The 20,078-nt window shown below is 61.1% G+C and overlaps 13 protein-coding genes across 13 annotated transcripts; 12 read left to right on the plus strand and 1 right to left on the minus strand.

The window, feature by feature from the left end:
- Positions 1 to 500: 500 nt before the first annotated feature.
- On the plus strand, positions 501 to 2,786 carry Q8F55_002737 (uncharacterized protein; the record flags this gene model as incomplete). Its single annotated transcript, XM_069351328.1, has 5 exons — positions 501 to 673; positions 728 to 1,294; positions 1,888 to 2,091; positions 2,149 to 2,718; positions 2,771 to 2,786. 5 exons carry the CDS (start codon positions 501 to 503, stop codon positions 2,784 to 2,786), a joined length of 1,530 nt encoding a protein of 509 aa, XP_069211714.1.
- Positions 2,787 to 3,405: 619 nt separating this feature from the next.
- Q8F55_002738 (uncharacterized protein) lies at positions 3,406 to 4,678 on the plus strand (the record flags this gene model as incomplete). Its single annotated transcript, XM_069351329.1, has 2 exons — positions 3,406 to 4,115; positions 4,153 to 4,678. 2 exons carry the CDS (start codon positions 3,406 to 3,408, stop codon positions 4,676 to 4,678), a joined length of 1,236 nt encoding a protein of 411 aa, XP_069211715.1.
- A 568-nt stretch (positions 4,679 to 5,246) lies between these two features.
- Positions 5,247 to 6,090, plus strand: Q8F55_002739 (uncharacterized protein; the record flags this gene model as incomplete). The annotated part of the gene is made up of 2 exons (XM_069351330.1): positions 5,247 to 5,979; positions 6,014 to 6,090. The coding sequence occupies 2 exons, from the start codon at positions 5,247 to 5,249 to the stop codon at positions 6,088 to 6,090; spliced, it is 810 nt and encodes a 269-aa protein (XP_069211716.1).
- A 756-nt stretch (positions 6,091 to 6,846) lies between these two features.
- Positions 6,847 to 8,010, plus strand: Q8F55_002740 (uncharacterized protein; the record flags this gene model as incomplete). Its single annotated transcript, XM_069351331.1, has 4 exons — positions 6,847 to 7,047; positions 7,113 to 7,413; positions 7,467 to 7,763; positions 7,799 to 8,010. 4 exons carry the CDS (start codon positions 6,847 to 6,849, stop codon positions 8,008 to 8,010), a joined length of 1,011 nt encoding a protein of 336 aa, XP_069211717.1.
- Positions 8,011 to 8,280: 270 nt separating this feature from the next.
- Q8F55_002741 (uncharacterized protein) lies at positions 8,281 to 9,075 on the plus strand (the record flags this gene model as incomplete). Its single annotated transcript, XM_069351332.1, has 3 exons — positions 8,281 to 8,414; positions 8,460 to 9,001; positions 9,062 to 9,075. The coding sequence occupies 3 exons, from the start codon at positions 8,281 to 8,283 to the stop codon at positions 9,073 to 9,075; spliced, it is 690 nt and encodes a 229-aa protein (XP_069211718.1).
- Positions 9,076 to 9,445: 370 nt separating this feature from the next.
- Positions 9,446 to 10,210, plus strand: Q8F55_002742 (uncharacterized protein; the record flags this gene model as incomplete). Its single annotated transcript, XM_069351333.1, has 3 exons — positions 9,446 to 9,561; positions 9,612 to 10,138; positions 10,197 to 10,210. The coding sequence occupies 3 exons, from the start codon at positions 9,446 to 9,448 to the stop codon at positions 10,208 to 10,210; spliced, it is 657 nt and encodes a 218-aa protein (XP_069211719.1).
- A 311-nt stretch (positions 10,211 to 10,521) lies between these two features.
- On the plus strand, positions 10,522 to 11,260 carry Q8F55_002743 (uncharacterized protein; the record flags this gene model as incomplete). Its single annotated transcript, XM_069351334.1, has 3 exons — positions 10,522 to 10,616; positions 10,652 to 11,190; positions 11,247 to 11,260. The coding sequence occupies 3 exons, from the start codon at positions 10,522 to 10,524 to the stop codon at positions 11,258 to 11,260; spliced, it is 648 nt and encodes a 215-aa protein (XP_069211720.1).
- A 310-nt stretch (positions 11,261 to 11,570) lies between these two features.
- Q8F55_002744 (uncharacterized protein) lies at positions 11,571 to 12,299 on the plus strand (the record flags this gene model as incomplete). Its single annotated transcript, XM_069351335.1, has 2 exons — positions 11,571 to 11,713; positions 11,747 to 12,299. 2 exons carry the CDS (start codon positions 11,571 to 11,573, stop codon positions 12,297 to 12,299), a joined length of 696 nt encoding a protein of 231 aa, XP_069211721.1.
- A 727-nt stretch (positions 12,300 to 13,026) lies between these two features.
- On the minus strand, positions 13,027 to 13,869 carry Q8F55_002745 (uncharacterized protein; the record flags this gene model as incomplete). The annotated part of the gene is made up of 3 exons (XM_069351336.1): positions 13,027 to 13,033; positions 13,074 to 13,619; positions 13,673 to 13,869. 3 exons carry the CDS (start codon positions 13,867 to 13,869, stop codon positions 13,027 to 13,029), a joined length of 750 nt encoding a protein of 249 aa, XP_069211722.1.
- A 396-nt stretch (positions 13,870 to 14,265) lies between these two features.
- On the plus strand, positions 14,266 to 15,030 carry Q8F55_002746 (uncharacterized protein; the record flags this gene model as incomplete). The annotated part of the gene is made up of 2 exons (XM_069351337.1): positions 14,266 to 14,420; positions 14,454 to 15,030. 2 exons carry the CDS (start codon positions 14,266 to 14,268, stop codon positions 15,028 to 15,030), a joined length of 732 nt encoding a protein of 243 aa, XP_069211723.1.
- A 1,569-nt stretch (positions 15,031 to 16,599) lies between these two features.
- Positions 16,600 to 17,513, plus strand: Q8F55_002747 (uncharacterized protein; the record flags this gene model as incomplete). The annotated part of the gene is made up of 3 exons (XM_069351338.1): positions 16,600 to 16,751; positions 16,820 to 17,418; positions 17,464 to 17,513. 3 exons carry the CDS (start codon positions 16,600 to 16,602, stop codon positions 17,511 to 17,513), a joined length of 801 nt encoding a protein of 266 aa, XP_069211724.1.
- A 420-nt stretch (positions 17,514 to 17,933) lies between these two features.
- Q8F55_002748 (uncharacterized protein) lies at positions 17,934 to 18,724 on the plus strand (the record flags this gene model as incomplete). Its single annotated transcript, XM_069351339.1, has 3 exons — positions 17,934 to 18,070; positions 18,123 to 18,670; positions 18,711 to 18,724. 3 exons carry the CDS (start codon positions 17,934 to 17,936, stop codon positions 18,722 to 18,724), a joined length of 699 nt encoding a protein of 232 aa, XP_069211725.1.
- A 265-nt stretch (positions 18,725 to 18,989) lies between these two features.
- Q8F55_002749 (uncharacterized protein) lies at positions 18,990 to 19,771 on the plus strand (the record flags this gene model as incomplete). The annotated part of the gene is made up of 2 exons (XM_069351340.1): positions 18,990 to 19,150; positions 19,189 to 19,771. 2 exons carry the CDS (start codon positions 18,990 to 18,992, stop codon positions 19,769 to 19,771), a joined length of 744 nt encoding a protein of 247 aa, XP_069211726.1.
- Between the last annotated feature and the right edge of the window lie 307 nt (positions 19,772 to 20,078).

Below are 20,078 nucleotides of genomic sequence, written 5' to 3' on the forward strand. Positions count from 1 at the left end.
TCTCGCTCTAGTTCCTGTTCCGGTCCGCTCATCGCCAGCTCATGTTGAGTCGCATGAGGGTGGCCTCATACCCGCTGCCTTCTCCACTGCCGTCCTCACCTCCACATCTCCCCTCCCGACCCTGGTTGGTCTTCCTCTCGGGCCACATCCCACTGCTCCGCTGTCTCTCATCTTGCCAGTGTTAAAGCCAATCCGCCCCTACCCACGAGCTCGAGCTGGTGAGCAACGCTACGTAAAGTCATTCTACCCTGTTCTCGTGTTTACATGCAGTGTATGGCCGAGCGTTCAATGTCGGTGAGGGAGGAGACTGCTGCACGCCCTCGTCCTTTGTTGTGCCGCTGAGTGCGCGCACGGACCCGCCACCCGCGACCGGCACACTCACCTGGTCGCCCATTTCCCCGTTCTCCATCCGTCTTCCTTCTTCACACTTCCTCTCATCACCCAACTCTTGCCTCTTGTATCCAACACCTGTTCAACGTCGACGCAGCCATTCATCCACCATGAGCAACAAGCGCAAGCGCCCAAGCACCCCCTCACCAGACATTCCAAGCGATCGCGACACCACAGAGGACGTTCTCACCAACGACCCCACATGGACCACGGGCGACTTCACACTTATCAGCTCGGACAATGTACGCTTCTGCGTCGACTCGTGCTTCATCTTTGCCGCCAGGTAAGTCAGATCGTAAACACAAGCATCCCAGAGTACATGGCTCAGACGCCGCAGTTCTGTCTTCCGTGACGCCCGTGGGTTGAGTAACGACGACAAGACTGTCCACTTCACCGACACCGACTTTGAGACGGCGGAGACCCTCGGCCATTTCCTCACACTCTTGACGTCGGGCAAACTCCCCGATGAGGTTGTCTGGGAGCAACAAAAGGACGGTGCGGCCTGTCAACGGGTTGCCCGCCTTGCGACCTTCCTTCAGAAGTACGGCTGCGGAACGACCATGCAAGCTCTAAAATCAACTGTCTACTTCCACATCACGGGCATCGAGTTGTCGAAGGGCCGTCGTCGATGCAGCCTCCCTGCCCTAGTCTTGGGCGCCGTGACTGATGATGTCAAGTTTGTCATCGCTGCCATGAAATGCGAGGCCGGTATCCTGCACCACGATTGCGACGACGACCAGAGTCGCGATTTTGCCAAGCACCTCGTGCCAAACAACATGCTTCTCCGCGTCGCGCGCCTCATCCCAACCGACTACCTCTGGGTCCTCCTCTCCTCTTTCGATCAAGAGGACAAGTGCTGGCCGGATGCATTCCGCTCTCTCATGGATGAGGTGAAGGCGAAGGAGTGAGTATTAGTTCGGACATGTCTGGTTGGGGCTGACGCATTGCCACAGTTCCAAGCATAGCAGAAACAGTACCCCTCCGTGCACCACCAGCGGGCATTGTAGGCACATCAAGTCGTCAGGGGAACGTCTACCCCTCGTCTCCTGTCCGGATCATTCGAGTGGCGCCATGGCCTGCGCAACTTCCGTTCCATTTGCTCCCCTCCCTGCAAGACCTTCCTCGCACCACCACATGGCGGCTTCCCATCCCACCAACCATCAATCTTTCACCCGTTCCACGAGCGTGAGGGCAGCCATAGTGCCAGTCGCTTACCAACCATTGTCGAGTATGCAGTCCATGGCATAGCTTCCCGAATCGTTGTCGATGAGGGCTGAGGCTACCAGCGCAGGAGGTTGGGTGTCTCGTGTTAAGGGTGGGGTCCCTGGGCTGGGTGCGGGGCCCAAGTGTACTGAGCACGGACCTCCACTCGTCATCCACTCATCCACCCATTTCGCCGTCTTCCTTCCTCCCATTCCACCTCATCACTCGTAACACGATCACACGTCGCCTGTCCCATTTACCACCACTCTTCCTCCTGTTCAGACCCCGAAACAGCATGAGCAACAAGCGTAAGCGCGACGGCACCGCGGCCGCAGACGCACCCACCGACGACACCTCTGCCGCAAACGCGGCTGGCAACGGCACCTCTGCGGCAGATGCGCCCGTCGACGACCCCACCTGGACAACGGGCGACTTCACACTCATCAGCTCGGACAATGTCCGCTTCCGCATCGAATCATTCTTCATCTTTGCCGCCAGGTGAGTAGCCCAGAAGCCAGTGCAGGATCTCCAAGGTCAACGCTGACGACGCACAAGTTCAGTCTTCCGTGATGCCAGCGGACTGAGCAGAGACGAGGACAAGACGGTGCACTTCACCGACTTGGACTTCGAGACGGCAGACACTATTCACCGTTTCCTCACGCTCGTCACCACTGGCAAGCTTCCGGACGACTTCTTTCGCGAGGGGGCCCATGAGGCTTGTCAGCGCACCGCTCACCTTGCAACCTTCATTCAAAAGTACGGATGTGGGCCGGCCATGGCAGCCCTCAAAGCAGACGTCTACTTTGAGGGCATCTCTGTTACCTCTCGTTTCCATTCAGGCAGTCTCCCTGCTCTGGTCCTCGGTGCAATGACGGATGATCCGAACTACTGCGTCGCAGCCATAGAAGCTGCGGCCGAAGTCGACATGGAATCAACTTGCGAGCACGAGCACGGCTCGTGTCGAGACGATACCACCGAGCTTGCACCGCATAACATGCCCGTCAAAGTCGCGCGCCTCATCCCATCCGAGTACCTCTGGGCCTTGTCGCGGTCGTGGAAGAGGGACGACGTGTGTTGGCCGCTTCAGTTCTTTACTGTCATGATGGCGGTGGCTCGTGAGAGGAAGTGAGTGCTCAAAGATGGTGGGGTCGCCCTTGTCGCTCACGCTTTGTCATAGTTCCAATCGCAAATGACGCAAAGCCTCTCGCCAGGCCAGTGGTCGCGATGTGGCCCTCGCGTTGACTAGCTCATCCGCCTGCTCCCTCGCGTCGTATCCTTGTTCTCCCCAGCCCCAACTCTCCTCGCGCCTCCCACGTCGACTTGCCATCGGACATCGACTGCCGAGCCCACTTGTCAAGCATGCACCCATAGTCGTGCCGAATTGCCATAGTACTGCCTCCCGACCCTCTGAGGACGAACTTCACGCTGTACATTGAAATATGTTCCCGAGTATGCAGGGTGTAGAGACGAGACAGGGAGATCGTCGTGCACCAATTGCTGCGCGACCCAGCGTTTGATCGACTGGCCCAGTGCATGTATTGTTCCACCTTGGACGCGTCGTCACTGCCGACGCGACGCCATTGTGTGTTTCACCGCGCGGCATGACGACAGCGGCGGCAGAGGGCGGCGGTGGCGGCGGCGGCGGCGGTGACTGGATTGTGCGTGTCGCCCGTGCCGTCACCACCAACAACAACGGCGGCGACGAGCCCACACATGGTGCGAGCGTGCAACTCGACGACTAGTTGCCACGGCCTCAAGTCGGCACAGCAACCACCCATCCTTTGTCCTTCTCCCACTCACTCATCCCAAACCATGCCGCACTCCACCCCACCCCAACCGCCCTCCTCCACCTCGTCACCCGCCCTCCCCGATCCCAGCCCAAGTTCCGCCGCAAGCACCAACCCCACAACCCCCAGCATAAGCGACGACGAGGCCTTCCGCACCGCGTACAACCAGCGCACCCTCGTCCTCACCCGCCCCCTCGGCGACCGGCTCGACTGGTTCTCCCGCCGCGCGACGTACCGCCTCTCGTCGCCCATGCACGAGACGCCGTACGAGCCGGCCCCGGGCGCCGAGTCGCCCGCCCCGGCGTCGCCCAACCCGGCGCAGGCACTTTCCCCTCCCGCCCAGTCGCACGCCGCGCTGGGGATCGGCACGCCGCCGACAACCCCCACCTCGCGAGCGGCGTCTGACCCCGCGCCGACGACCACCGCCGAGCCAGACCCCCGCCGCACCGTCTCCGACTCGGCGCCCGCTCCCCCGCTGTTCGTGTTCGGCGCGAGCGTGCCCCAGCCCGTTCCGGTGGCGGTGCATCCCAGATTCGACTTCTCGCGCCCCCTCTACATCCCGGAGTATGGGCCCAACCCACCACAGCTGCTGCCCCACCCTGATGAGCCGGGGGCCAAACGCGTCAGGTTTGAGCCGCCCAAGCCGACGACCTGGACCGAGGGCGACACGCGCCTCGAGCCGTCGGACGGGGTGGGGTCGTTCATGGTCGATGGCTTCTACCTCTGGGCTGCGAGGTGAGGAGCGGTGGGCGGCGATGTACTGACCACGCAGTGCCAAGCTCCGCCGCGAGTACCGTGCCAAAGCCCCCGCCGTCATCACTTTCACCCACCCGCTCGAGTCGAGCAAGAACATCGCGCTGGTGCTCAACGCTGTCGTCAACGGGCAGCTGCCACTCAAAGTCCCCGACACAATCTCGATGGTCGGCCTCCTCAAGCACTGGGAGTGCAAGCGCGAGCTTGAGATGGTGGTGCTCGAGGCGTGGAGGTCGATGACGGACTATCAGATCAGCCGGGCAAATGCGCTCAGCATAGCCGAGGAGGTGGGCGACTGGCGGCTGGCGCGCAAGGCCGTGCAGGAGATCAAGGCGGCCAGGGAGGTTCTGGAGGTTTCTCAACCTCACGTCGCCGATCTCCTCGCCCGGTACCACTTCGCAGTCATCGTTGCAGGCGAGGACATGAGGGTGGACCCGACTATCAAGTTTCAGCAAGCCTGGGCGGAACGCATGGCCGAGATGAAGCAAGACCCCGCCATGATCACGCACTGGAGGAGCGTGTTACGTCGCCTTGGGCCTGTGTAGATGCATGAGAGGTTGCATGCGGGTGCGGTGGCGGGGACGTGAGGAGGGCGAATCCGGCGCCATGGCCGGGGGTGAAGATGCAAGTGCTGGGAATGCAACACCAGCCGTAAGCTGCATGACCACAGCGCAGTGCTGACAACCGTCGAGGCGGAGTACAGCTCGTTGCGTCCGACCCAGCGTTGTACCAAGCACGCCGGATGGCGTGGAGCAAACCTCGTTGCGTCGACGACCTCCCGATGCGGCGGACCGAAAATTCGAAGTGGCGGCGGATAGCCGTCTGGATGCGGCAGCCACACCTCCATGGCCCCGCGACGAGCACTGAGGCCAGCATCGACCGAATGCGGGTGGCCAGCAGCTCGTGCTCGCCGCTGAGCATTGAGCTGGCCCGACGTCTACATAAAGCCGCCATGGCGAGGTCCAGCGTCGACATCCCAACCAACTCCAGAATCTCGGCAACATCGCCCCGCCAGCCCACACCTCCACCCCACGCCACAACATCACCCAACTAGCCCCGCGCACATCGGTCCCAGCCCCACCCAGCTCACCCGGCATCCCCACCCCACCCCCCATGCAGTGCCACTCACCCGCGAGCACCGACAGCGGCCTGGCCCTCTCGCGCCCGCCGACCCCCGCGCCCCTCGTAGACGACCCCGCCTGGACCAGCGGCGAGTTCACGCTCGTCTCCGCCGACGGCGTGCGCTTCAGGGTGCCCTCCTACGTCCTGCTCAACGCGTCCCCCGTGTTCCGGGACATGGCGACCCTCCCCTCCGACGCCCCCGAGCTCGAGCTCACCGACGCCGAGCTCGAAACCGCCGACGTGCTGCGCATCTTCCTCAGCCTCGCGGCGCACGGCACGCTCGGCCGGGACCCACGCGACGCGGGCTACTTCCACACCCTCTTCCTCCTCAAGGACACGGTGGCCCTGTGCGAGAAGTACCTCGCCGACGGGGTGCTCCGCGTGCTCAAGCTCCAGATCTACAAGCTGCACGGGGAGCATAGGGGCCTGTACGCGCTCTACGCCTTCGTCCTCGGCGCGGTCAGCGACGACGTCGGCCTCACGCTCATGGCCTTCTCGGATATGCGGAGCACGTGGGTCGACGACGAGCCGACCGGCATGCGCGCTGCGCTGCGCCACGGCTTTCCGGGCGGCTCCACCCTCGACCCCGGGACGTGGCCGCACAAACTGAGCGAGGTCATCCCGCACTCATACGCGTGGGCGCTGAGCAGGGCGTGGACGCACGCCGCGCGCAATGCGAAGCACGTCCCGGCGTACTTTGAGGACCTGCTCCTCGTGTCCAAGGGTGAGTTCGGGGTGGAGGCCGCGCTGACGCCCAGGGCTCCCGCCGAAGAAGCACACGCACACGGCGCCGCTCAACGTCGTGGACGTGTACCAGGCCCTCACGACGGTGTAGGGCTAGGGTGTTCGGGCCGGCGCCGGTCCGCGGTGCAGCCGGCACAGGGAAGGATACTGCGGGGGGCTTGGACAGGCGGGGGCGTGGACGGTCGGTGCAAGAGCAAGGCCGGCAAGACAGCAATGTTGTACGAGGCGTGGATGCATTATAATGCTCGGAGGTCGGCCGCCGGCCGCCGCAAGAGGCAACAAGGCGTCCGCGTGCTGCCGTCATCCCACGTGCGGCGCTGCAGGCCTGCTCCGAGGTGACTGGCACTGACGCGGATGCACTGACTCTGCCCTAGATCGAGGAATTGACGCAAGCGGGGCATCCAGCATCAACAACACGACGTCGGACGGCCCGCAGCGCACGTGTATACGCCAAACTATTCTCGTCTGCGCATCGGCCCTTGGCAGCCAAACCTTGGTTTCAGACGCCGCCCCCCCGAGCGCCGACGACTAGAAAAACAAGCGCGTTCCCCGCCCCTGATCTCCACATCTGGCTAACGTACCTGCTCGTCGTCACCGCGTGGGCCAGCCCCCGGCCCACACCTTATCGATAAACGTGCGAGCGTACGCGCGAGTGGGACGCGGCTTATTCGCCTACAATGCTCTGGCTGCGCAGGCGCGTCGCGAGTCGCACGCCGGCTGCTCCGGGCTTGGCGTCGGCTGGGCCGAGGCGGCTCGACTGGTGGCCTAGCCGCGGCGGGGGGACAGATAAAACCCAGCCCCGCCTCGCGAGGATGCCCCAGCAAAAAAACAACGCATCCCCAGCACCATGGTCGCCCTCCCCCTCGCTGTCGGCTTCGCCGCCCTCGCTGCCCTCGCGACCCCCGCGGCCGCGCTCGCGTCCGACAACCACACCTGCGCCGTCCTGCCGCAGTACTACTCGTGCGAGCTCCCCAGCACCGAGGTGCACTACGACACGTGCTGCACGCCCGTTGAGGGCCTCGTGCTCGTCACCCAGTTCTGGGACACTGTGAGTGGGCGTGGACGGCTGGCCATGCCGGCTGCCGTCGACCGACCACCGAGCTCACTCCCCAGTACACCGGCCTCGAGGCCCAGGGCTCGGTCCTCCCCAAGGACTCGTGGACGATCCACGGCCTCTGGCCCGACCGCTGCGACGGCAGCTACGGCCAGTACTGCGACCTCAAGCGCCAGTACGACCCTACGCCGTCGCCCAAGACGGTGACCGGCCTCGCGAACGGCACCGTCGTGCCCCCCTGGACTGGCGGCGACGTCATCACCCCCATCCTCGAGAAGTACGGCAAGTTTGACCTCCTCGCCTACATCAACAAGTACTGGAAGTCGCAGGGCAGCCCCGACTGGACCTTCTGGCAGCACGGTGGGTTCTGGCGCTTGTCGCGGGTGTGCGTGCCCCCCTCTAACACCCCGCAGAGTTCTCGAAGCACGCGACCTGCTTCAGCACGTACGACGTCGGAAACGACGGCACCAACGACTGCTACGGGCCCGAGTACGCCAACGCGACCGAGGCGTCCATCATCGACTTTGTCGAGTCGGTCGCGCGCTCGCAGAACAAGTACCCCACGTGGCAGTGGCTCGCGGCCGCCGACATCAAGCCGTCCAACAAGACGGGCTACCCCCTCGCCGCGCTCCAGGACACGCTGACCAAGGCGAGCGGCGCCGTCCCCTACCTCGGCTGCCAGGGCAAGACGCGCCAGCAGCTCTCTGAGGGTGAGTCGCCTCCCACAAACGCAGCTGACAACCAGTCTGGTACTACTCGCACTCGCTCGGCCGCCCCCAGGACGTCAACTACAAGCCCATCGACCAGGTCGGCAAGTCCAACTGCAACACCACCGCGCCTATCTGGTACTACGAGCCCGCGGCCGGCTCGGTCGAGGGCGGCCAGCCTGGCTCGGGCGGCAACGGCACCGCGCCCGGCGGCGGCAACGGCAACCCCAACAACACGTGCGGTGCCTAAGCTGGGTGATGGGGTGGAGGATGGCGGTCCGGACACTTTGGTAAAATTTGGTGGTAATGCATCGCTTGGTCTCTGTGGTCTGTTTAAAGGTTACTTGCCGAGCCGCAGGATGTTGCCGCCACTATGCGGACAGTGACGTCTGCAAACTCGGGGGCCCGTGAGGGCGCATCCGGCACTTCGACGCTGAGCGCCCATGCTCCCACTTCACTCTCACTCCCATTCTCACACTCATCTTATACTTTCTCCCTTCTCCCTCTCGTCCTCGACAACATGAGCGGCAGTTCAGCGGCCAGCGGAAACTCGCCCCCACCAAAGCCATCCAAGTGGAGCAAGGGCAATTTCACAATCGTCTCGGCCGACAACCACGTCTTCAAGATCGAAGACTACCACCTGCGGAGCGCGAGGTTCGTCTCCCGTCTTGGGGACATGGCTGCGCTAACCATTCACAGCCCTGTCTTTCGTGACATGATGACCGCTGGCAGTGGTTCGCTCAAGATTGAACTCACCGACCCTACTATGGAGGACTGGAAGACGATCGCCCTCGCTCTCCGCCTCATTGTGGAAGGAACCTTCAACATGGGCAACATTCAGTATATCGTGTCGGTAGGCCTGTTCTTCAAGAAGTACGACTGTGCTGCAGCATCCAAGCACCTGATCTCCCGTCTTAAACATGATCGGTTGGGGTCCCGCGTCGAGCTCTTCATCCTCGGCGCAGCCCTTGATGACGACGACATGTGTACCCTGGCTCTGCGGTATCCACTGCCTCAGTGGGGTGAGATTGACGGAGCGGAAAAACTTGAACCGCCCGACAAATATGGGGCCGACAACTGCATCGCTGTCGGATGCCAATTCGACTCCTCCACTTGGCCGATCGGTTGGGCGGCTGCGACTCCGATCAAGTACAGGTGGGCTCTCGACCGCGCGTGGAGGCGCAACAAGGAGAGCTCCACCTTGATCCCCGAATTTAAGGAGTACCTGGCGCGCGCCAAAGGTATGTCCCACACCTCGGGACCGGCGGCCCTTGTGTTGCGGCTAACTCAGTTGATTGTAGCGGCCGACTTGTAACACCCTCGCTCCGTATCGGCCCCGTCGCCCAGGTCTCGTTATCGTCAAGTCCAGAAAGGTCATTTCCGCCTTCATGCAGCGTAATGCACATAGTTGAGCAAGTCGTGCGTTGGGGCGTTGGGCGGGATGGAAATGCAGCGGTGGTCAGGCGACGGGCGTGGTCTGATACCAGAGGAGTATGTCGTTTCTGCCACGAGGCCATATGGGCGGGCGCCGCAACCCAGGCTGGGGCGCTGTTGATGCACCAACCTGGAGCTGAAGTGCGTCATTTACGCTATTGTTGTGCGCTGATCCAACCCCACCGCGCACTACGAAACTGAGCAGGTTGACTTTCTCTTCTCTTCTCATCACCCATCTCATCCTCGACAAAATGAGCGACCGCTCTTCCCCTCCCAACCCCACCAAGTGGGACAAGGGCAACTTCACCATCATCTCGTCCGACAACTACGCGTTCAAGATTGACGACTACCACCTCCGCAGCGCGAGGTGAGATTTGGCTATGATCACCCCATGGCCCAGCTGACCACCGCCGGCAGCTCGGTCTTCCGTGACATGCTGTCAGCCGGAACTGGCATGCTCCAGATCGAGCTCACCGATCCTACTATGGAGGATTCCGGGACTGTCGACATTGTGCTGGATATCATTCTGAATGCCACCTTCGCCGACAACATGATCAAGAACGTCGTGTCTGCGGCCTTGTTTTTAAAGAAGTACGACTGTGCTGTGGCGAGCAAGCACCTCGCCTTCCGTCTTCAACACGCTGTGTTTGCACCTCGCGTCAAGATGTTCATTCTCGGTGCTGCTCTTGACGACGAGGACTTGTGTGTGACCGCTCTGCAGCACCCATTGTCCAAGTGGTCGGTTCTCAGCATAGGGACTGTGCCTCCCCATGCCGAGTCACACGTCGCTTCTGGGCGGCAGTTTGACACTGGTAGTTGGCCGATCAGCTGGGCTGCTGCGACTCCGTTCAAGTACCTGTGGGCTCTGAATCGCGCATGGACGCTCACGAAAGACGGTACCGACTTGGCCGCTCTCTTCCGAACGCAGTTGAAATATGCCAAAGGTATGTTTGTGCATGGGGCACGGGACTGGCGTACTACAGCTAATACTGTTGGTTGCAGCCTCCCCCGTGTAATCCACCTTGCTTCAACTTGGCCTGAGTCGTCACTGTGCCGTTACCGTGCAGTAGAAATATGTCACTCACTCCTTGAGAGTCCCCTTTCTCGATGCATACAATTGAGTCGAGTCAGGAGCCATTGTTGTGCGGTTGGAGCGGGGAAAGGCGTCGTGTTGATCTGCCAGGTGCCACGCGTCGGGCACGGGAGCAACTCGCGTGATCGCTGCTGTTGATTCAACACACTCATCTTCCGTCGTCTCTCCCCCACTCACGCCTCTCAACACTCCATGAGCAACACTGTTCACTCCCTCCCTCCAATACTCGTGGCCATGGCCTCGACCATGTGGTCTTATGGAAACTTCACCATCCTCTCGGCCGACGGTATCCCGTTCAAGGTGGAGGACTACCACCTCCGCAGCGCCAGGTGAGAAACTCGCCGCCACAAGACCTTACACTCAGCACAGTCTTTCGCGACATGTTTGCGACGGGGAGCGGCCCAGGCCAGATCGAGCTCACCGACCTCGACATCGAGTCGTCCCACACTGTCCACTGCGCCCTCGACTTCCTCATCAACGGCACCTTCCACGGCGACGAAGTGAAGTGTCTGGTCTCGACTGCCCTCTTTTTCAAGAAGTACGACTGCTCTGCTGCCATCAAGAACTTTATCGCTCGAATTGGCCATGAGAAATTCGTGCCCCGCGTGAAGCTGTTCATAGTCACCGCTGCGCTAGATGATGAGAAGGCTTGTGCTGGAGCTTTGGACCACCCCGTGCCACAATGGGATGGCCCATGCAGCACGGCTCTTGTTAACGAAACGGCAAAGCCGGCTTCGGTGTACCTCGACGGGTCCCAACTCGACACCTCCACCTGGTCTCTCGAGTGGGTTACCGCTACCCCGCACGAGTACCGGTGGGCTCTTGATAGGGGGTGGAAGCTGGCACGGGCACGAAACAAGTTTCTCAAATTTGAGTTTCAAAACCAGCTCAAGGTTGCAAAAGGTGTGTCATGCGTCGAAAGTAAGAGCAGAGAGCAGGAGTCTGACGACCTGTCGCAGCTGCCAAGAGGTGAGAACCCCGCCGTCGCGGCAAATCAGGAGTGGCAACAGGCCCTCCAGGATGTTGGCCTTGCCATAGTCGATGTGGCACGACGTATGATGCATCACGTGCTCTGTCCAGTTCCGCGCCGAGGTGTGACGGTTGCAGGGTGCAGTGAGTGGCCAAGCTGGCGCGTCTGGGGATTGGCCCCGCCGCGTGTTGGTCGCAGAGACCAGTGCGAACAGCCGCACCCACGGCGGCGCGCACCCCACGCCGGCGCAAGTATAAAGCCTCACGCCGCACGCCGTTTCTCCTCTTTTCACCCATCCCACCACCAAACCACAATGGACTTTGACGACTCTGAGCCCTGCCCCCAGCCCGACCGCCCGGAGCCCTCCCCCACCGCGTGGACCGAGGGCAATTACACCATTCTCTCGTCGGACAACTTTGAGTTCACTGTGCCGGACTACCACCTCCTGGCTGCCAGGTGAGAGCCGTGTGCGTGCACCGCTGACCCCAGTGACGTGTTTCGTGGTTTCATGCAGCTCGACGGTAGCGCTGCGTACGTCGTCTTTGAGGACGAGGACCTCGAGACGGCCGAGACGGTCAACCTCTTTCTGAACCTTATCATCAACGGCACCCTCGAGACCACGGACGTCAACGAGCTCGCCATCCTTGCAGTCTTCCTCAAGGGTTTCGGTTGCATCAACGCCATCGACACGCTCTTCCTCCAGCTGGAGCAGGGCCACCACAGCGCGGTCAAGACTTTCATCGTCGCCGCCGTTCTCGACGACACGGCGCTGTGCATCGAGACGCTCGAGGACTACGCCCTCGACGGCGGCGCGGACGAGCCTGGCGCCACCGACCCTGCCGCGCCGTCGGACGCCGACACGGCCGAAGCCCACACCGACGCGGGCATCACGTTTGACATCCGCACCTGGCCCCTGAGCTGGGCGCAGACCCTCCCCAGCAACTACCGCTGGGCGCTGGACGTCGCGTGGGAGGCCGTCGGCGGCAGCGAGGCACTCGCTGATGAGTTCGAGGCCCGCCTCGGTCAGACTCAGCCTGCCTGAAGTAGGGGCCCCGAGGTGGACATAGTCGCTGGGCATGCATGTGTGTTGGTGGTGCTGGGGCTGGGAGTTGGGAGTGCGTGGGTTGGATGGGGCCGGGGCTTCTAACCGGCGTGGGATGCTGCGGGCTGGCTACCGACGCTGTGAGTGTTGACGCACGGTCCGTGCGAGGGATGCACAATGGTGGCGCGGCACACTGCCGACGAGCCAAGAGAATAGCACACACGCCCGTCCTCCTCCTCCCACCCATCCCACAGCCATGCCCGAGCACACTGACCCTACCCTCACCCCCCTCGAGGCACGGAGGAAACAGCGGAAGTGGACGCCGGGCAACACGCAGCTCCTCTCGTCCGACCTGCCCGATTACCGTCCCCACGACGCGCTGACCCCAGCCCCGCCTTCGCCGAGGTCCAGCAGTCTGACGGGCTGGTCACCATCCAAGGGGTCCGAGTTGATGGCGTCGAGCACGGTGCCGCCCATGAATGCATCGATGTCGAGGACAGGCGTGGACTGGGGGTGCGGCGCCGGGATTTTGAACCGGACGTGGCTTGCCCTGAATGACGCCGCTGACGTATCGCTCACTCCCACATTCGTCTTCATCGTTCACGACTGCATACCAGCTCTGTTGTACGGGGGCACCAGCCAATTGGCCTCATATTGCATGCATCACAAGACTCCGCCTGGGTCTGGGTAGGCAGGCATTCGGCGGGCGGGCACATGTCGTCACAGCCTAGCAGCTGGGTGGCGTCAGCAAGGCCTAGGGGACACTTTTTCAACTTGCCTTTGGCCTCGGCCAGCATATCACGGAATGTAGCGGCGAAAGCGGTCAAGCCACCCGTGAGCACCCAGGCACGGCTGAGAGCCCACAGGTATGGCTGAGGAATGAACGACCACCACTGATAGGAGAAGGAGTGGGGGTTGAAGCAATGGACCTTGGGCAGGGTGCGCATGGCGTCGATTGGCACTGCTGATAGAGGCCAGAGCTGGTTAGGCTTGTACATGGCGGCCATGCAGAGGTCGGTGTTGTCCATAATCGCGCCGATGACCCAGGTGTACACCCCCGGGGTGCCATTGTTGATCGTGTCCTTGATGCGGAAGCCGAGGACGGTCTTCAGGAACCGACAGTCATACTTGACGACTAACTGGGCCAGGTAGACCAGGTGGTAGAAGTTGCCAGGGAGATCCTCGACATCGACTTCGGCGTCAATGAGAAGGAAGAGGAAGCGCTTAATGACGTTGGACGACTCCATAGTGTCGTCCGTGAGGTGAAGCTCGCGATTGCCTCCGGCACTGGCGACGGACGCCATGTCGCGGAACACCGAACTGGCAGTGTCAGCAACGCCAGTACGACGGCATTGCAGCGGTGCACGACTCACCTCGCACTGAGGAGGTGCACGAGGTCGACGCGGAAACGAACATTGTCGGAGGAAACGAGGGCGAAGTCGCCTTTGGTCCAGGTGTCGTCATTGACAATGGGTGGCGCGTCGTCTGCCGTGTCGTAAGTCTTCCTCTTCCTTGTAGGGGGCGGCGGGGTGGTGCCCTTCCTCGAAGGGTCCGGCGTGGGGACAGTCATGGCGAGTGATATGTGCTAAGCACGGGGTGAGGGTACCGGGGCTTTGTGAAAACTTTGAGAGGGGAGAACAATGGTGGCAATGAAGAGATGATGGACAAAAGGAAGAAGGGGAAAGACGGCGAGAAGACCCAACTTGTGCGAGTGGTGGCTCTGTGCGTCCGTGCGGGGTTGAGTCATCCCAAATGGTTGTTCACCCAGCATGCAAGCTGCCGCCATTTGCTCCTCCTCCTTCCTCGCATCCTCAGAGTGCACCATGTTATCAAGTGCGAGGCCACGCTCGAGAGCGCTCCAAAGCCCTCGCACGTCGGCTCAGGCTCAACGGATGCACCAAGCACCGAGGGTATAAAGCACACGCTCGCAGCAACCCCCTCCCTTACACCCAAACACTTGACCGCCATGGACGGTGACAGCAACCAGCCCCACACCGACGCCCCTGCCCTCCCATCGGAGGAGCCGCCCCAATCGACATCGTGGACCGAGGGCAACCTCGCCATCGTCTCGTCAGACAACTTCCTCTTCAAAGTCCCCGACTACTACATCCGCGCTGCGAGGTGAGCGCCGTGCGTGGGCTCCACTGACGCCAGTGTCGTCTTCTGCAACTGGATGGATGAAGTGGGCGGGGGGTACCTCGTCCTGGTCGACGATACCAACGAGACGTCCGAGACCGTCTCGCTCTTCCTCGACCTCGTGGTCAACGGCCACCTCGGCACGCGCGACCTCGCCGAGCTCGTGGCGCTCGCCCACTTCCTCCAGCGCTACGAGTGCCCCAAGGCCACCAAGATGCTCTGTGCAGAGGTGTACCGCCAGGAGAGCACTGGCGAAGTCAGGAGCTTCATCGTCGGCGCCGTGCTCGGCGACGACAAGTTCTGCGCCGACGTGCTGTGGGGGTATCCGCTCCCGATGTGGGGGCGCGCGGCGACCGACACGGCCGTGAACACCGGGGCCCCCGTGAACCCAAGTACCGCGGCCGCGGTTGACCCAGTCGAGACGCGCACCAGTACCGGCTGCCATTTCGACACGCACACCTGGCCTCTGAGCTGGGTGGAGACCCTGCCTACAAAGTACCGCTGGGCACTGGACCGTGCGTGGCATGTTGCGGGCCATGGAGGACAGCTCGCCGGCGAGTTTAGGAAGCGTCTCCAGGAGACAAAGGGCAAATGAGAAGCCAGGAGGGGCAGGTGTAGGATGGGATGCAGAGCTTACAACGTCCAGTAGTGCACGCTGGCTATACCTGAGGATCATGACGGTTGGGAATTGCATGCCCGTGGACAGGGGGTGCGGCACTGGATATCGTGGGATGGCGGCCCATTATGACGTCGAGGCGGAGCTAGACTCGGCTCACTTCCACAATTCGTTCATCGTTCATGAGTTTCACACCACCTTTACAGAGTTGCTATCGGGTCTCGCTGAAGATCTGTGCACTGTGCCGCACACGCATCTGCTGAAGGCGGCTGTTCAGGAACATGTCGTTACAGCTTAACGGCTGGGTCGTGTCAGCTACATGATGGTTTGAGGATCCTGGGGCCATGCTCTACCTTTGGCCTCGGCGAGGATAGTTTTAAACTGCCTTGGTAGAGTGGACAAGTCGTTCGATGCGAGCACCCAGGAGCGAGTGAGCGCCCACAAGTACTTCTCTGGAATGAAGGACCACCACTCAAATGAGAAAGATTGCGGATTGAAGCAATGCATATACGACAGGTTGATCATGGCGTTCGGGGGTGCTGTCGGTGGGGCCCATAGCAGCATTGGATTGGACATGGACTCTACGCAGAGATTGCTGTCATCCATTATCGCGGCGATGATGAAGGTGTATACGCCCGAACAGTGTGTAGAGATTGTGTCCTTGACGCGAAGACCGAGGACGATCTTCAAAAACCGACAATCGTACTTGACGAGGAGCTGGGCCAGATGAACCAGGTGACACAAGTGGACATGGATATCATCGACATCAACTTCGGCGTCAATGAGCAGAGGGAGAAAGCGCTGGATGACCAGAGATGATTCTATCGTGTCGTCGGTGAGGTGCAGCTCGCGATCAGCACAATCAGTGGCAACCGATGACATGTCGCGGAAGACGGAGCTGGAAATCTCAGGTGATGCAATTGCAGAGATTGGGCGCAAACTCACCTAGCACTGAGAAGATGGACCAGATCCACTCGAAAACGAACGTTGTCAGAGGAGACGAGGGCAAAGTCGCCCGTCGTCCAGATCTTGTCATCGACGATTGGCTCGGCGTCATCGGCTATCTCGTTGACCTTCCTCTTCTTCGATGCTGGTGCTGGGTCGGTAGACATGGAGCCGAGCTTGCGTGGGAGCTTGCGTGGGGAGCGGGGGTATGTGAAGTGGGACTCAATTCAAGTCGTGAGAAGGGGAGAACAATAGGGTGTCGACCAAGGGATGATTGCAGAAAAGAAGAAGGGAAGATGAAGGAAGACACGATTTGTGCCAGTGGCTGGTGCGTCCGTGCGCCTCCTCGCCACCCAAAATCACCGTCCACCCAGCGTGCACGCCACAGTGAGTCACCCTTCCTCCTTCCTCGCAACCTCGTTCACTTGGACTTCTCGCCAAGTGCGAGACTAAGAGTGCCTGCATTCTAATGTCACTCGTCGTCTCCGTGCGAACTCCTTCGCGCCCGCACTCGCGCGCCATTGTCACTCCGTCCTTAAATAGTGACTGGTGGAGACAAACCGACGCTCAGTGTCCTACCTCCCTCCTCTTCTCACAACGACCATGGCACCCAAGCGCAAGCTCAAGAGCCCCAAGGTCCCCAAGGCCCCCAAGACACCCAACATCCACAAGGACTGGGCGGGCGGCAACTTCACGCTCATATCCTCCGATGGCGTCCACTTCAAGGTCATGGACTATCACCTCCTCAGCGCAGGGTGGGTCCCTCGCATCCGCCAAGACTCATACCCAGTGTCTTCTTCCGCGACGTGATATCGATCGGCAGCGGCGTCCAGCAGCTGGATTTTATTGATGATGAGCTCGAGTGCTCTCTCATCGTCAAGTGCTTTCTGCAGCTTGCCGTGCACGGACATATCGAGGCGAAGAGGCCGCCACAAGTCCTTGTCCTCCTCGCCCAGTTCCTGAGGAAGTACGACTGCGGCCCCACCCTCCGACTCTTAGTCTCTCTGTGCGGCACCATCCCCAACGGGCGCGTGCTTGTGTTCGTACTCGGCGCGGTCCTCGACAACGTAGACGTGTGCGCTGAGGCCATGCGCTATCCTCTCCCGGATTGGGAGACGGTGTCCCGTGAGCCCATTGTGCGGGTGCCTACGGCGGGTCCCACAATTTTGGCCGCTCAGACCGCCGCCTTACAGTCGCGAGGATTCACCCATGCGCCGCCGCATACAGCTCAGTGGCCCAAGGAGATTGGTTTCGGAGGGGCGTTCGAACACGGCTGCCAGCTCGACACGCAGACTTGGTCACTGCCCCTGGTGAAGCTGGTGCCAGACGACTATCGCTGGGCACTGGACCACGCCTTCCACCGGACGAAGGGAAGGAAAATCATCAAGTTCCTGGCCGAAGAGTTTCGCGAGATCATGGCAGGTGAGAGGGGCTGTGAGGTGAGTGTCGAGCTGATTCCTGTTGCAGGTCGGCGCGACAGTGTGAAGGCACCCCTGAACCTCGGCTCGGCCACTTGATCCCAACGACGACATTCGTCCAGCACCGCGCAGGACGCAGAAGAACTTCGCGTGGCATAGGTAGACGAAGGAGGTCAATGATGTATGGTGGTCGCTACATATTGTGACGCCTGACCGTTGTGCCGGTGTATCTGGCACAAGTCGAACAACCGGGGTGGCGAGCGCTGCCTTTGTCTTTTAACAACACGCATCGGTGTTCAAACAACACTCTGACGCACTTACTGGACTATGTTTAGTATACACTGAACGAGTCTCCTTTGTCCCACTTACCGCCATCAAAAGAGTAACCACCATCACAAGAGCGGAGAAGGGCGGGGAGGTGGAAACGGGCGTTGTGCGGATCGACAGCAAGACACGGCCGCCCTTTTAAACCGCCCATCACTTGACGCTCTTCGACTTCACTCTTCTCTCCAGTCAACCATGAGCAGCAGCAACTCGACCTCCCCCGCCTCCCGCCCGAACTCGCCCATGCCCGAGTGGTCCTCGGGCAACTTTACCATCACGTCGTCGGACGGCGTCGACCTCAAGATCGAGGACTACCACCTGCGCAGCGCGAGGTGAGTCACGCTTTCCTTCCCTCTTGCCCCCTCCGCACGACTCACCACCCAGCACCGTGTTCCGCGACATGATCGAGTCGGGGACCGACGGCCCGCTCAAGATCGAGTTCACCGACCCGGACTTCGAGACGGCCGACATCGTTGCGCGCTTCCTCAACATCATCGTCAACGCCCAGGTCGCCAGCGGCAGCTGGCGCATGAGCGACCACGTCCAGCTCGGCCAGCTCCTCAAGAAGTACGACTGCGCCGCGGCCATCACTGTGCTCGCGCTCCACATTGGGCAGGGGTACGGCGGCGGGATCAGATCGTTCATCCTCGGCGCGGCGCTCGACGACGCCGACATCTGCACCAGCGCCCTCCGCCCCCCGTTCGACAAGTGGGAGGACAGCCCACACAAGCGCAAGAAGGGCGAGGGCAAGGACGCGCTCGGCAACACGCGCGCCAGCAAGGGCAGCCACTTCAACACGCAGACCCTCCCGATGGAGTGGGTCGCCCTCATCCCACTCGACTACCGCTGGGCCCTTGACCGCGCGTTTCTGACCGTCGGCGACCACACCGATCTGCCCCTCAAGTTTGCCCTCCTTCTCCAGGATGCCAAGGGTGGGTGAGGTGGCTTTGTGCTGTGCTTACCCGTTCCCAGCCACCAAGGTCTAAGAACACATGAGCGTGATTGGTATCGCGCTGCAGCTTGAAGTAGCCTTATTTGGTAGCATCGCCATCATGCATAAGTGGTAGACTGGGCGAGGGCGAGGGTGCACGCGGGCGAGTGGCAAGTGGAGGTCCGTGCGGCGCGGCAAATGGTAGTGGTGGAGGTGCACATTCTTGGCCGTCTTCCTTTCGCACTTCCACTCTCACCGTCTCCTATCTCAACCTCCCAGTCACTTTCTACTATTAGCGACTCGCCCCTTCTTCCCTCACCATGTCTCTCAAGCGCCGCTCCCCTTCGCCACCAGGCGAGGACAAGTCCTCCAAGAAACTGCGCGTCTCGCTCTCCCACTCCTGGCAGGACGGCGACTTCACCCTCGTGTCCTCCGACGATATCACCTTTCGCATCGACACCCACTACCTGCAGAGTGCGAGGTGGGTACTGCTCCCCATTGAAAGTAGCTGATGGGAAGTGGTGTTTTTCGCGACATGCTTGCAGCGGGAAGCGGACCCAAGCTCATCAACCTCACCGACCCCCATACAGAAACCGCCCTCGTCGTCCACAAGTTCCTCAACCTCATTACGACGAACCGCATCGACAACGAGCGCTTTGGACCCGATTTCAGCGACATGGTCACCCTTGTGCGCTTCCTTATCAAGTACGAGTGCGCACCCGCGCTCACCGTCATCGGCCTCCACCTCCACTGCAGCATCACAGAGGACCGACCCTATGCTGGCCTCCACTGGTTCATCGTCGGGGCAATCATGGACGACATTCAAGTGTGCATCACTGCCTTCGATGCGGCCACCGAGCGATCACAGGATCCATTTATCAATCCATGCTTCAACCCTTCCCAGATTCCCTACCAGCTCGCGGCGCAGATTCCGTTTATCTACTTCTGGGCGCTAGTTCGCACCTGGGATTCAGTTGGAGGCTACCACGATGGCTTCGTGGAGGAGTTTGAAGAGTACCTCGAACTTGGGAAGCGTGAGTCGTCGACCACCGCGAAGGATTCTGGACTGACACAAGTCATGGTGTCAGGCCACTTGGCCTAACACTGTTCCTCAAGCGGGGTGTCGGGGTCTCTTGCAAGCCTCGCTTCAAATTCTCTATATCTGTATAGATTTATACACCCCATGTAGGCTCTCCCATGCCCCCGTCTGGCAGTGTCGATTCCCGCTCCTCATGGAGTACAGTCCTTGTGGTCACCATATGGTCACTACCCGTATGTTCCTGTACCAAAGCACGTGTCCCGCAACCGAGCTCGACTGGCCAACCCAGCACCAATGCATACTGCTGGGAGACTTGGCGGCTGTGAAAACCTGGGCACTGGAGCAGCCAGGAGCGAGAAGTGGCGGAGGT

This window comes from Vanrija albida, assembly GCF_041260175.1.
Source record: "Vanrija albida strain AlHP1 chromosome Unknown contig_2, whole genome shotgun sequence".
NCBI classification, from domain to species: Eukaryota; Fungi; Basidiomycota; class Tremellomycetes; order Trichosporonales; family Trichosporonaceae; genus Vanrija; species Vanrija albida.